At 42.3% G+C, this 15,037-nt stretch overlaps 1 protein-coding gene across 2 annotated transcripts in view; it reads right to left on the bottom strand.

The window, feature by feature from the left end:
• LOC101160706 (anoctamin-1) overlaps positions 1 to 15,037 on the bottom strand; it is a 77,940-nt gene that overhangs the window by 21,714 nt on the left and 41,189 nt on the right. For both annotated transcript variants that reach the window (XM_020699599.1, XM_011492340.2), the window contains exons 7-11: positions 8,661 to 8,716; positions 8,311 to 8,352; positions 7,099 to 7,163; positions 6,842 to 6,976; positions 1,107 to 1,267 (exon numbers count right to left, since the gene is read on the bottom strand). In XM_020699599.1, coding sequence (XP_020555258.1) covers positions 1,107 to 1,267; positions 6,842 to 6,976; positions 7,099 to 7,163; positions 8,311 to 8,352; positions 8,661 to 8,716 — 459 coding nt within the window. The remainder of the gene's footprint in view (positions 1 to 1,106; positions 1,268 to 6,841; positions 6,977 to 7,098; positions 7,164 to 8,310; positions 8,353 to 8,660; positions 8,717 to 15,037) is intronic.

Here is a 15,037-nt window from a genome sequence, read left to right as displayed (position 1 = left end):
GAGAGATGAACTAAAGATTTTGAGCAAGTTACAGGCTTTTGCAAGAAATCCATAGTGTTTTGCAAATTTGTATGTACAAATTGTTTTGAGAAATGCACACACGTATTTGCAAACTTCAATTCTGATCTGAGAATTGTACTAAAGCGACTGAATAAAACTGTAATCTAATCGGTCTCCCAGAGTGAGCTGTGGACCACCGTCCTTGGCTCCATCAAAACAAATCAGCTTTCTACGGAGTAGACTAACAGCAGCCGTTCTTAGGGCTGATAACTGCAATTCATCCCCCACTTGACCTGGGCTCCCGTGCTACCCCCCTCCCTCCCTCCTCTGTGTGCTGATTGGAGGATGTGCCTGGCTCATGGAGCCACACTCGAAAGGACAGATATCGAGTGCCATGCAGCCAAGGCGTCCGGCTACATGGCCTCAGTCAACTTCTCGAAATGTGTGTGTATTTTTGCTGTTGTATGAATGATCTTCTTCTTCGAGATGTACTGGAACTGAATTTCCCCTTGCTGGGATTAATAAAGGTCAAGTCTTTCATTCACTCAAGGCATGTTTTTATCTGGATTTCATGCTAATTCTTCCTCTTATGAGGTGAATTACCAAAAACCCCACGTATCTGCTGTGGATCAGGAGTCAAAAAGGTAGCCCTCCCCTGTCCTTTGACATCTGCTGCCCATTAATGCTTCCCTTCTAAGTGTCCTCACCAATGGCACCTTCTCTGAATAAATGTAAATGTGTGACCAGACTGGAACGTGTCCATGGGTTTATTACAATGACCTGTTGGGGGCAAGACCTCCAATGGAATTGTCATTTAAAATAAGTTTGTTTGATTATTTAATATTTTTGTTACATTTGATTTATGTTACTGTAATCTGAAATATTTTTATATTCAAGTTTTGGTTTGGATGTGGACCCATGATGTCCTTCTCTCAGTTCGTCATCTGCTGCTGACAAATAGATGAAGATGGTTGTGGAGGATAAAGAGGAAGAAGCTACGTAGGTTTTGAGCTGTGTGGATCACCCATGATGACTGAGCAGAAAATGGTCACTGGAGGTCATGAGACCGGCTTGTGTGTCTGTGCAGAGATGATACGCTTCCTCACCCCACAACGCCATGAAGACGGAGAAGAAGACGGTGGCGGGGTTGTCGAACAGGTGACTGGCACGCGCCGTCCCACAGGCGGTGCTCAGCTTCCAGTAACCACACACTCGGTCACACAGAGGACACATGGTGATGTTGGTCTTCGGATGGCAGATCTCCATGCTGGAATGCACACACACACACGCACAAAACATTAGTGCAATTAGAAAAGAACAAATAAATTAGTATTTTCATCACATTTTGCACTGTTCACAACAAGAACAAAAAAATGTGACTTTTGAGGCTGAATGGTTCTTTTTCTTTACAGAGAGGGGATCTCTTTAGCTGAAAGAGGAAATAAAAGAACCAATAAACGTAAACAATGTCTGCAGGAACAAGGTCTGAGACACTGTTTTGTGTCCAAAAAGGAAAGTGCAAAAAGACATGAGTTTATTTGTCTTTTTGGTGGGTCCACTGCTGCATGAAATCCATTAGGCCATTTTACTGACGGTTCAGTTCTGTTACTCTGAACGTCCTGTGTGTGCAGAGGGTTATGCAGCATGTCATAATATCCTATAGATGATGTGAAGCAGAACAAAAAAGATAAAGGGGGGGAGCCTTTTCTTTGTTATTTGTTAAGTCTTTTCTTTTTTATTAGTTAAGTCTTTTTGCATTTGTTCCTGTTTGTTTCATTCTCTGATTTTTACTGTTCTTGATTCTTTTGCACCAATACCACACAATTTACATCACAGGACTTAGGAACTGTTTTTTTCTCTCCAAAAACTCTAATTATTTTTATATTTTAATTATTGTTCTCTGTGTTAAAGGCACAGGAACAAAATTAACAGTACAAAATAGTTAGAAACTGAATAAAAATGGTTTGATGTTGACTTTATCCAGTAACACCACTGCACACTTTAGTCGCCTTTTACACATTTCTGCAGCTCTCAGGGTGTCACCTTCGCCTCCTGGTTCACCTCTGGCCTTAGACTGTATGAGCTGCAGGTGCCGGAAGGGGGGTGATTTTATCTGCTTACAGAGTTAATGACGTGTAAAAGTCATCTATCCATCATCAGAACCCGCTGAATTGCTTTTGGGGTCACAGGGTTGATGGAGTCAACCCATCTATTCTTGGGGGAAGGCAGGGTGTACCCCATAGACATATATATCACGGGACGGAGCATCTCTGATGTCACCAATTGACTTCTACATTCCCCTACTTCACCTACTAAATTGTCAGCTCTCGGGCAAAACCATTTTGGCCGGAGTTAACTCCGCCTATCTCGAACATAACAGATATGGGGAAAAAAGGCAAATGAAGTTCTTTTTTCCCTTTTTGTTTTTGTCCACGTCTACGGTATCTGGCAAATACACGGTCCCTCCATGCTAACGCTAAGCGCTTCAGCTAAAGTCTCCAGCAAAGCAAAGCAGTGATGGACTAATATTTACATCATGAATCTTTATCGGTACTTGGTGCTTTACACAGAATATGTAAAGCTTTTAAAGTGACAAAGCAAGCAAGTGACAATAAAAATACATTTTCCTGTATTTTAGTACAAACAGCTCTTCTAACTTATAACAATTTCGAACATGTTATTTCTGTGGTCCAAAATATAAGGGGAGGATGGCCGACGAAGTGCATTAATATCAGAAATTAACCCATGCCGTGGAAGGCTAAACTATTCGACGCGAAGTGTGTTAATTTCTTTTTTTTTTTAAATTGTTCTGTCCAACAGCTGAGCAGACAGATTAGAGCTGAAGGCTTTTTGTGTTGGACAGGTTTTACTATCACAAAAAGAGGTTATATAGCTTCAAGAAACTAGAGTGTAGATTTGTATAAACCCCTTCTTATTTCTTATTTATTTGTTACATTTAGTGTTTGTGGGGAGGGAGAGGGGAAGAATGTGAGGGGGGAGGGGGGTGGAAGAGAGTAAAAGGAAATGAGGTGAGAAAGTGGGGGATACAAGCACTGATTTGAATAAGTTATTATTTTAAGCTGTAACAATTATACCAGATCTGCTGGAAAGACGAATGTTACATAAAAGGTGAAAATCTGACACTAAGATGAGCGAAAAAAAATCTGTCCATCAATACACTGTGGGTAAGGAGGAGGGATGAAGCAGACAGGGAGCAGTGTGGCAGTGTGCACGTGCACGTGGGGGTGGAGATACATGCATGCTGCCGACGTGAACCGTGTGTTCATAAAGGGAGCCAGATCCTACCCAGCCAGACCAGCCAGACCAGGAGAGGGGAGGAGAGCCCCCCAGGCCAGGAACCCCCCCGGCACCGGACCCAGGCAGCCCAGGAGGGGGGGGGGGGGGTCGCCCACCCACCCAGCCAGGCGCAGAGAATGCCCCCCAACAGGGGCCCCCCCGACGGCATAAGCGAACCCGGCGTCCGGCCCCAAGGCCACAGGACAGGAGCGCTTGGCCGTACCAGGCGGTAGCCATGGGGGCCACCGGGCACCGAGACAAGGGCCAGGGACGACGCCAGGGCCCCGAGAACCCATGGGCCGCCAACCACCCAACCGGTTCCCCCCCTTCGCGAACCAGCCTCGGCACCCAGCCCGAGCATCCCAGAGATCGCCGCGCACCCACAGCCACCCCCCATAACCCTACCCTCTACAACCTTCCTCCCCTGCCATTGTATCTAAGCCCCCCCTCCCCGACCCCCTTAATGCCCTCCCCCCTCTGAGATGGGGAGGGAGAGCCCCAGAGGATCCCAGCGAGCCAGCCCCCAGGTCCATCCCACCCATGCACTCTCGCACACATACTCACAATCTTCTGGTTACCCCCCGCCGCCACGCAGTAACCCCCTCCGGCCGACCTACCCCCCAGCGGCACATGCCCGACCAATTACTGCAGCCGACAGGATACCCACAAGCCTGGCCGCCCTGAGAGGACCAGGCGGGTGAAGACCGGCCGCCCCCCCTGACCCCACCTATGTATGGAGGTGTGGGTGTGCTGTGTGTGTGCTGCAGGTAAAATAGGAGGTCTCCAGTGTGGGGGGCCCATCACTGCCAAGCCACAGAGCCCCCCCCCACTCCGGGGTCCCTCTGTGTGTGGTGTGTATTTGCTGTGTGTGCTGCTAACATGCAGTGTGTGTGTCTAAAGTGGAAGTTAAAATTGTGGGGGGGACCAGTGAAAGATGAGCACGGATGTTTCACCGTGCCCCCCTCCACCAGACCCTCCCCACAAGGCCCTAGATGAATCAGGGTGTCTCACTCCCAGAAGCAACAATAGCCGACATTGAGGAGAGTTACAAGTACCTTGGAATTCTGCGGGCAAATGGCAACCTGGAGCAGGCAACAAGGAAAGCTGCAACAGCTAAATACCTCCAACGAGTAACGAAAGTCCTGGGAAGCCAACTCAATGGCAAAAATAAGACCCGGGCAATAAACAGCTATGCACTGCCAGTTATCAGATACCCTGCAGGAATAATCCAGCACCCTGAGAGAGCATGGAAGCCACTATCCAGGATGAAACATCCAAGATGCATGAGTACATCAAGCTCAAGGCCCCAACTGACAGGGTGCTCAGTGAATGTCTCAGGCAATGGAGAGCAGAGGATACAGTGCTGGAGGACAGATCCTCATGGGAGGACAAACCCCTGCATGGGATGTACCACCGGACCATAACTGAAGTGGCTGATATCAAGAAGTCCTACCAATGGCTAGAAAGGGCTGGCCTACAGGACAGCACTGAAGCGCTCATCCTGGCAACTCAGGAACAAGCCCTGAGCACCAGAGCCATAGAGGTTCAGATCTACCACACCAGACAAGACCCAAGGTGTAGATCTACCACACCAGACAAGACCCAAGGTGTAGATCTACCACACCAGACAAGACCCAAGGTGTAGGCTGTGCAAAGAGGCGCCTGAAACAATCCAGCACATAACTGCAGGGTGTAAGAGGCTGGCAGGAAAAGGAGGACCAATATTAAGTGGCTACAATAATATACAAGAACATGTGTGCAGAATATGAACTGGAAACCCCAAAGTCAAAATGGGAAACACCTCCGAAGGTGGTAGAGAATTAGAAGGCAAAGATCCTGTGGGACTTCCAGATCCAGACTGATAGGATGGTAATGGCGAACCAACCAGACATTGTAGTGGTGGATAAAGTACAGAGGAAAGCCATTGTGGTGGATGTGGCAGTGCCAAGCGATGGGAACATCAGGAAACAGGAACATGAGAAACTGGAGAAATACCAGGGACTCAGAGAAGAACAGGAGAAAGCCTGGAAAGTGAAGGTGACAGTGGTGCCTGTGGTAATTGTAGCACTCGGGGCAGTAACCCCCAAGCTGGAGGAGTGGCTACAACAGATACCTGGAAAGACCTCAGACCTCTCAGTCCAGAAAAGCGCAGTGCAAGAACAGCTAAGATACTGCAGGACCCTCAAGCTCCCAGGCCTCTGGTAGAGGACCCGAGCTTGGAGGAGAAACCACCGGCAGAGGGTGAGAGGGGCGTAATTTTATATATATATATATATATATATATATATATATATATATATATATATATATATATATATATATATATATATATATATATACACGTATCTTTATGACTGCAGTTGCTGCAGAGGTCCCCATGTTATTGTTTGCCTGGTGTCCCCAAACTGCTAAGTTTAGAACAGTTTACAGCTCAACAACAGAACTCTAACCAAAATATAGGGTAGATGCTAAAGCTAATACAGATGAAACAAGTTAAACACCAGAGTGCTGTTCCCACAATCCACCACGATCAGCATCTGTCAATCATGACCCGCGCCCCTTCACTAAGTGAAAATACAAGCTGTTTAAAAAAAAAAACCTGATAATGCATGGAAAAAATTCACTCCCATCAGAGTTGTCATGAATCAAACATGCAACCATTGATGTACTAAAAAGTTTAAGCACCAGGCATTAAAGGGGTTTATTTGAGGGGTTAAAATGAAGGTTTTAACATGGCCATTTGTGGTACTGCACCTTTTTTTAGTCAATCAGAACAAGCCAGAGCAGGGTATGTTGGAAAACATGAAGGAATGTGGCTCTCAGTGCCCACCTCTGCCCCACACAGGCTGCATACACTCACACACACACACACTCACACCTAAGAGACAATGACATAAGTTTTGGGACAGTGGGAAGAAGCTGGAGTTAAAACCAGGACCTTCTTGCAGTTAGTCAAGAGCGTTAACCACTGCACCACCATGCAATAAAAAAACTAAAATATTTTGGCATGATTAAAACATACAGGACTAAACTTATATAACTGTAGATTTTCATAAACCCCTTTTGTATTTGTAAACTTTATTTTTACTAGTTATGTTTATATACTTTTTGTTTTTGTTGTTGGACCGGAGGGAAAAGAAGAAGAGAGTGGGATGTTAGAGATTTGGGGGGTGGGGAGGGGGGTACTAAAGAAAGGGGAGAAAATGGGGAAAGATGATTACGGGGGGGGTAGAATCACAGAGCAACAAGGTGATTGGAAGTTTATCGTCATTACTGTAAGGTGTAGACGTTAGTCAAAAGGGGCGGGGCCTGTCTGCACATGCACTCAAATGTTATAAAACATACCTTCACATGCAATCCTCACATACAAACATGTCAACATGTACACAATACAACTACAGCTTACACACACATCATAACAAGCTAAAATTATTTGTAATATAATTAATTATTACAATTGTAAATAACAAAGTTAATTTTTATCCTTATTTTACAATTAAGCTCGATTTTAGTTTTTTTTTTAATTGTGTTTATTGTTGCTTACCTTGGTATGTTGTCATCAACTGTTGCACATCCATACAGAAAAACAATGGTGCCCACAAGGGAGGCGGGAATCAACATCTGGGTGTACAAACCCAGCCAGGCAAAGTACAAACCGATCTTCTCACCAAAATACTTCCTGGGGGGTGAAATACAGAGACATGACTCCCTTGTAAAAGAAGTGATCATCACCTGTCATGAAAAGAACTGAAATGTCAGCAGATGTAATCTGAGGTCATCTGTCCCGAAGCAGGTTCTTACCGCACTAGTCCAATGGGCTGGTATTTATAGAAGACACTGTAGTTGGCCCACTCGTCATACAACAGCTATAAAGCAAAGACATACATTATGAGTGCGCTCATTAGTATCAGTTAACATTTTAAACACAGCAGTTCAGCAGCAGACAGAATCCATACCCCAACAGTATTAAACATGAAAACGAATAAAAAAAAACACTCCTGAAACACTCCTCCGTCCTTAAAGTGTTTTGAAGGTTTGACATGATTTATTGATTTCTGTTGCTTACAGCAGGGAGATTGACTTCTATTCTTACCAGCCAATGGATTGAAAACTACACTAAAGAGATGCTGCGTTCACACTGAACACGATTCGCGTGGCAGAGGTGGCCAGTTTCAATGCCAAGTCAATGGTACTGAAGCAATCCGAGGTCCTATGGCGCGATTTGACGCGATTTGCCCACTAAGTCATAGAGTTAATTATGGGAGACCAGAGAGACTGAATTCTTTCAAAGTTACTTGAACTCTTGGCTGACATTTTTTTCAAGCTGATATGATCAAACAGCAGATTTCTGCATTGACTGACATTAATATATTTCTTTTTTGTCAAGTATAGTAAAATTGATTTTTTTTGCAATACAAAGAGTTATGAAAACGATGGATAATAATCCTTCTTCTATATCGATGGCACTCATGTCACCATGCACACAAAGTGACGGTGTCGGCACATACCTGCTGCCAGAGAGCCTGGACAGGCGTGCAGAACCACAGTGCGTGCATGTAACTGTCAGGTAGATTACTTTCACAGTGCTGACAAATGTCTGAGTTACTGAGAGCCATCTTGAACATCCTCTGTCAAGTAAATTCTGTAAAGAGTTTTAATCAATCAGCTATTTACCACAGTTCAGGCTTAACTTCGTTCTGCTTTCACTCTTCTTCAAAACTCAAAAATCATCATCCAATCAGTGAAGACCCATAAATTCTACCTTTTCTAGTTTATTATTTTGTCTTATTTTTCAACAATTTCATTTAATTTCTGGAAACTATGTATTTATTTCTGTTTTTTAGGAATCGCTTTCTGAATTGTAATGTGTTTATTTTTTATTATTTGTTTTGCTTTTCTGATTGTTGTATGATCTTGAATATGTTTTTGCGTTGAGTGATTCATGGTGTGATTTGCACTTCAGGCCACTGTGCCTTTCTTTGTGCATCCCTGGTACATGTGCATCGGTCTCACCTTTCTGTCGTTAGGCTCCGCGCTCTCTTCATTAATGTCTCCCTGAAAAAGGGAAGATCTGCAGTCTGTTACTGAGAAGATTCAGGTTTCAGGCTGGGATCAAACATAGACATGAACATGTTTTTGCTTAAACCTTGACAGATTATCCAGGTCTTTCTACTCGTACTAAGACAAAGGTGTCAGACTGATTACCCAGATCAAGTGCGTCTTTCCAATAAGACTCTACAATGGCAGGTTAGTTGAAAGACACCCAGGACACTGGTCCCCCGAGGCCTGGAGTTTGACACGTGTGCACACCGAGATTCCTTCATTGTTGTGCAGGCAATAGGTAATTTTAGAAGAATACTTACATCATGAAGAGGATAAGCCGCTGTGTAAACACCACTGCCAAGCAAACTGGTAATACCTGGAGAGAAATTTGTTTTTATACAGATGTGAACTCATCTTTTGTTAAATTTTTATTCCACCTTAATATGACCATACACCAGAAGCCCTTTAGCGCTGTAGAATCAATCTCAGTCAGTTTTAATTTCCTGATATGCAGCGCATCAAAATGCTGCTCTGTCACACTAAAGCACAATCAGTGTATCTGACCCTGGAGGTGGGTGGAGATCAGTTTGATCGTGTGAAGGCCTCAATCATGATATTCTGTACTTTGTCCATGTTAACCTCAGTGACTGATGAATCCTCTGCTACATTTTTCAGTGGTTTGGCTCTATGTACTACTGGAGCAGGGACGTGCTCGCAGGTGAGGAAGGTGAGGACCTGTTGTTATTCTCACCTGCCATCATCAGACAATGATAAAAATACACATTTGTCCTCTAATCTAATCTGTGCTGAGTCAAATTTTTGTATTATTTAAATTATTGTAATTATTATTATAGTCAAATGTCTGTTTCTTGCGTTATTCCTATTCAATTTTCAATTACAGTGCTCTGCCTCATGGCAGATCACACAATCCAATGCAGAGCTGGGTTGAGTGCATGTGTTTACTCATTTAATGCTACCAATGTGTTGCTTTGTTCATTTGTATACATTCTCAAAACCATTGTTACATGTCCTTGTTTTTAATGAAACAGTTGTTGTATTTTAAGTTTGTCTGTCATGTATTTAGTGTTCAGATCTGACCTAAAGCCGCATTGAGAAGACACAAGGTGAGGCAGGCAGTAAGGGTGGGCGACACCAAGATCGATCTGATACCAAATAATGACAGGGCTAGTATCGCCTATTTCAACACCGATACCATTACTTTTTGCTTGAAATGTTGTATTATAGAATAATTTTGGAAATACACACAGTTTTGTTAACTAAGTGTGTAATAAAACACATGAAGAGAGACTTTTGATAAATAAAAAAGTTTATTAATTAATTACAGCAATAATATAAATAAACCCAACATACATCAAATATAGAACGTGTAAATGTATACGAATCTGAATTTGCTGAGAAAGAAAACCAGATAAGGTTATAAAAGTCATTTTCAAGAGGCTAATAGAGAATTTAACCGACTCAAATATTTTTCTTTTTTATTAAAGATTTCATTTAAGCTTTGGTTCTGAGTAGAATTTGTATTGGGATTACATGTGGGCAAAATCATGTTAAGGTTTGAATCTCAGCTAATTTTAGGAGATCAGGGGTTGCCTGTTAAAGATGTGCAGGTCTGAACAGATCATGGAGCAGCACTGACACATCCTGTGGATACTGAAACTCAAGCTGCAATCTTAGCTGGTCTAACCTTTTCAGCAGCCTCTTTAGGACAACTGTGCACAGTGAGTCACAGAACAAAGTTATTAATGCTTTCAGAAATGGAGAAGCGTTTCATAGTAAAGGGGAGCAGCAACTGGAAAAAGACAGAACCATAGGTAGATGAGTGGAAGCAGAGCTTAGTTTTATGTTCATGTTCTCACTGATAAAGATGGAGAAACAGTTTTATGGCAGATCATTGCAACAAAATTGGAACCAAGCCATTGTCTCTGCTGTAATACAACAAAATTGCCAATCCAAGATAAACATGGCCTTTTCAGCTAATGTTAACAAAGAAGATACAGAAGTAGAGGATGGTTTATTTTGGTCCCAATAACTATACAATGGAGTGCTTCAGTTGCCTGTAATGGATCACAAACTTATGTCAAAAGTGTCCACATGAAACCAAAAAATGGGAATGAGAAGCTAAAAAAAACTTGTTGTATACACTGGATGTAAATATGTATCATTTGTTAAAGGGCCTATATCATGAAATCTTTTTCTTTTTTAATTATCATTTTATTCAAACTTTTTGCAACAGAGTATTATACACAGTTGTCTCCATGGTTTCCACAATAATTAACCTAAATATAGTAAATACAATCAATCAAGGTACACACAGGAAATGAATTACCATAATACTCTTCACCTAAAACTGAAAGAATGAAATCTTAACATGCCAGCATTTGACTAGCTAGAGGTATTATTAGGCTGATGACAGTAGCAATGATTTTGCTGGGCCCCATCTTTCCAGGTATCTAGGGAGGGTGGCTCTGTTTTTATCCATCTAATCGTAAATGTACTTTTTACTGCTGTAAAAAGTATTACATTATAACTACACATGTGTGTAGTTGGGCACCGCTGATCCACAGTTCCTCCAGTACATGCATGGTACATTAGGTTTCATCTCGGAAACAACGTCTGGGGTCCTGAAGTATCTACTGATTATCTTCCATTTAAATTCCCTCCATGTGTTTGAATTTGTGGCCAGGTGTGCCTCTGTCTGTGACTCCTCCCACATCTCATCGGGTTTACCTCTGGCTGCCTCCGCTGCCCACCCCTGAGTTCCCCCTCTCCCTTGACTCTTTAGAGTGTTTTATATTTTATACGGGACCGCTTATTTTACCACATACATTTTGAAAAGAGTTTATCCAGTTCTCTAAAAATAGATTTGGGAATTGCCATTGGCAGCATTAGAAATAAATATATAGCCGCAGGATGGGTAGATGGGTAAAGTCCATCGATCCAACTCATTTCGGATTATATTCAGGATTTTACTATAGTTAGCATCAAATAGTTTATTTTAAGATTATTTTACCACAAGGTCTCAAAAAGACCAACATTGTTGTTTATCAGGTATTTCCATGATACTCTATCTGTAAGGATTTTGTGGTTTTGTTTCGTTCTTGGTCATGTTTTTGGTTTCCTTTTTGTCCGTCACTCCAGTTTCAGGTTCATGATCCTCAAATGTCTTCAGTTCAGTTAATTATCCTCAGCCTATTTAAGTGTCTTGGTTTCTGTTCAGCTTTGTCAGGTCATCTGCTCTGCTGTATCACCTTTTTGTTTCTCCCTGTAGTCTTGTCACTTTTCGGTTTGGTTATTGAATATTTTATTTTCTGTCATCAAGCCTGGTCTCCTGCATTTTGGTTCCTCCACCAACAGTTCATGACACTATCAAATGCTTTCTGACTGTTACAGGCTTACCCTCTTTTTGATGCAATACAATGTTAAGTAAACCACACAAGTTATTTCCGTAGTGTCTTCCAGGAATAAACCCAGTTTGATCAGGGTGTATAATTTGGGTTGTAATTTTGTTTAATCGTTTGGTCAGTATAGCAGTATAGCATATTCTTAGATCTCCATTGAGCATGGACAATGGTCGATATAAACCACAATCTGTAGGGTCCTTCCCTTCTTTATGTATTACTACCGTTGTGGCATCAGACCAGGATGGGGCTATCATTTTAGCTTTCAGAGTATATTGGTAAGCATCCAACAGCAGTGGGGTAAGCACATCCTTAGTATTTATAGAATTCATTAATGAAGCTGTCTGGACCTGGGGTCTCATTTATAAAACTTTGCGTAGGATTTGCGTCAGAAGTGGCGTACGGATGAAACATAGGACGTGCGTACGCACAGAAATATTCGGATTTATAAAACCGTGCGCACGCACATCCTACGCATCTTTCCCTTAGTAAATCACAACCAATTCTAAATGCAGCGCAGCTTTTGCGGCCTCATGACACGCCCATAGTTGCCCATAAATAGTCCGTGAAACGCCCACAAATGAATATTCATTGATTGCAAAATCATGGCAAACACAGAGAGGAAATCAAAAAAACGTAACTTCACTCAATGTGAAGTAGAAGTTATCGTTGGCGAGGTGGAAAGGAGGAGAAAAATGTTGTTTGGAGGGCACAGTGTGGGCATTACTAATGCCAAAAAGGCCCGTGAGTGGCAAACGGTGGCAGACGCCGTAAATGCTGCAGCCTCACAACCTCGGCCGAAATAAAAAAGAAATGGTCGGACATCAAAGTCGAGGCAAAAAAACGTCTAGCGCGCCATCGCCAGAGTGTGTCTGCCATGGGTGGGGGACAGGGGACACCGAAGCTGACCCCTCTTGATGAGAGACTGGCGGAGACTGAGTGACTGAGGCGGACTGACGTCGCTCAACGCCACGGTGAGAGGGATGGAGGAGAGCCTCTCCACCTGCACAGAAGATGTTACACTGCTGCAGAACGACGTGCACCGCCTCAACGCCATAGTTGAAAATCTCCAAAATAAATGTGAGGATCTAGAGGCAAGATCACGGAGAAACAACATCCGACTGGTAAGCGTACCATAATTTCACATCCCCAGATTCTTAATCCAGTTTTAAAACATTCCCTAAAAATCTGGTTTCAGTTTAGAAAGCACTTTAGCTTTACTCGTCTTTCCTCTTTTTCTCTCATAGTTGATAATCCCCTTTTCCCACCGTCCCATATCAATGGTGCATTCCAGATGTGGCACAAAAATGGGCTGGTATTTTTGAAGGACCTTTTTTCCAAAAGAAATCTAATGCCCTTTGAATTACTACATGAAAAATACAATATTCCCAGATCCCACTTTTTCAGATTCCTCCAACTCAGAAGTTTTGTTAATAAATATTTTGATCCCTCAGAAGCCTGCCACATTGACACCATGGATGACTTACTTGCTTTAAACCCTCATACAAAGGGCAACATATCTAAAATTTCCAACAAGATCCAGGGTATTAAACCACTTTCATTGAACAAGACCAGGCTGGCATGGGACAAAGATCTTGAGGTTACATTTTCAGAAACATCGTGGCAACTCTGCTTGGAACGGATTCACACCTGTTCTATTTGTATTAGACACCGTCTTCTTCAATTTAGAGTGTTACACCGTCTTCATTATTCAAATGAAAGACTTTCTAGGATCTACCCTGATGTCAGTCCTTCATGTCTAAGATGTAAACAAAGTCCAGCCTCTCTAGGACACATGTTCTGGAACTGTATCTCACTGAGGAACTTCTGGACAAATATTTTTGAGGTCCTTTCACTGATTTGTGAGACAAAGGTTCCATCCTCCCCACTCACTGCTGTTTTTGGGGTTTTGCCCCCTGAAGTCAAAGTCTCTAAATTCAAAGGGAGGGCAGTTGCCTTTGCAACAACAATAGCCCGTAGGACTATCCTCTTCCAGTGGAAATCAGATAAACCTCCTTCGTTTAATGGCTGGATTAGAGAAATGCTCTCTGTGTTGCAACTGGAAAAATTGAGATACAGCAGGGAGAAAAGCTGTGAAAAGTTTATGGAAATTTGGACACCCTTTACAAATTATGTTGAAAATGTGAGTCTAAGCTGAAGCCTCTTTGCATGTTTTAGCCTAATAACCTAAACGTGAAGATGTAGAGGTATGCGTACATAAGTGTGTGTATCTGTGTGGGTCTATAAGTGTTTGAATATGCATGGGTACTTGTGTTTCTACAGATAGAATAGAGAAAAACATTTGAAAATTTCTGTCATGGATGTACACTTTTCTTTCCTTTTTTTTATTTTTATTATTTATGTTTTTTTAATGGTTTTTTTTGTTCTAAAGTTATTCATTATTATTATTATTATGTTTTTGGGGTGGGGTGGGAGGGTTACTTTTCAGGTTCGTGTGTTTAAGTTTTGTATCATAAAAGTATATGTTGTAAATATTGTGCTACAGAAGATTTGTCTGGACAGGTATTAGTATTTTGGTAAAGAAGAGCCAACAGTTGTGTTTGTAATGTTTGAGTGTGTGTGTGTGTGTGTGTGTGTGGACAGGTCCCGCCCATTTTAGATTTTTCATGTATCTTAACCTGTCAGTTGTGATTAAAAAGCTCTAGCAACTTGTTGCTTTCTGACGCTTCATGATCTTACCCTCGCTACTATAATCACCCTTCTACCCCCCCCCCCCCCCCCCCAATCTGTCATCCTTCTCTCTTCTTTCCTCCTTTTCTTTTCCATCCAGTCCAACAAAAATGTTTACAAGTATAATTAGCATGAACAAAGTTTAGCTGACTGTACAAAAGGGTTTTATTTAAATATACATCTGATGTATCATAAGATTCATAACCCCTGTTATAAAAGTAAAATATGTCCAACACGAAAGGCTTTCAGCTCTCATCTGTTTGCTTAGCTGTTGGACAAGTTAAAAAAAAACCTGTATCGCTGCACCATGGAACTTTCTCCACTATGAGGCAAATACAGTTGTCTTGTCGTGTTGTGTGTTGTCAGAGTCTGGTTAGAACTTATCAGTAGTGGCTGGACTAGCTAATGCAGGAAACCTGGGTTTGCTTCCCAGGGCGTGCAGTGAGCCAAATCCAGTGTTGGTCCTTAGGCAAGACCTATCGTGCTGTGCCTTGAAAATACAGGGTTTTGTCAGGAAGGGCATCCGGCTTAAAACTCTCTGCCAAAACACCGGTGCGATTCAGTGAAAGCCGATTTGTGACCTCTGT

Source organism: Oryzias latipes, chromosome 6, assembly GCF_002234675.1.
Source record: "Oryzias latipes chromosome 6, ASM223467v1".
Classification (NCBI taxonomy): domain Eukaryota; kingdom Metazoa; phylum Chordata; class Actinopteri; order Beloniformes; family Adrianichthyidae; genus Oryzias; species Oryzias latipes.
This window is presented reverse-complemented; position numbering and strand designations above follow the sequence as displayed.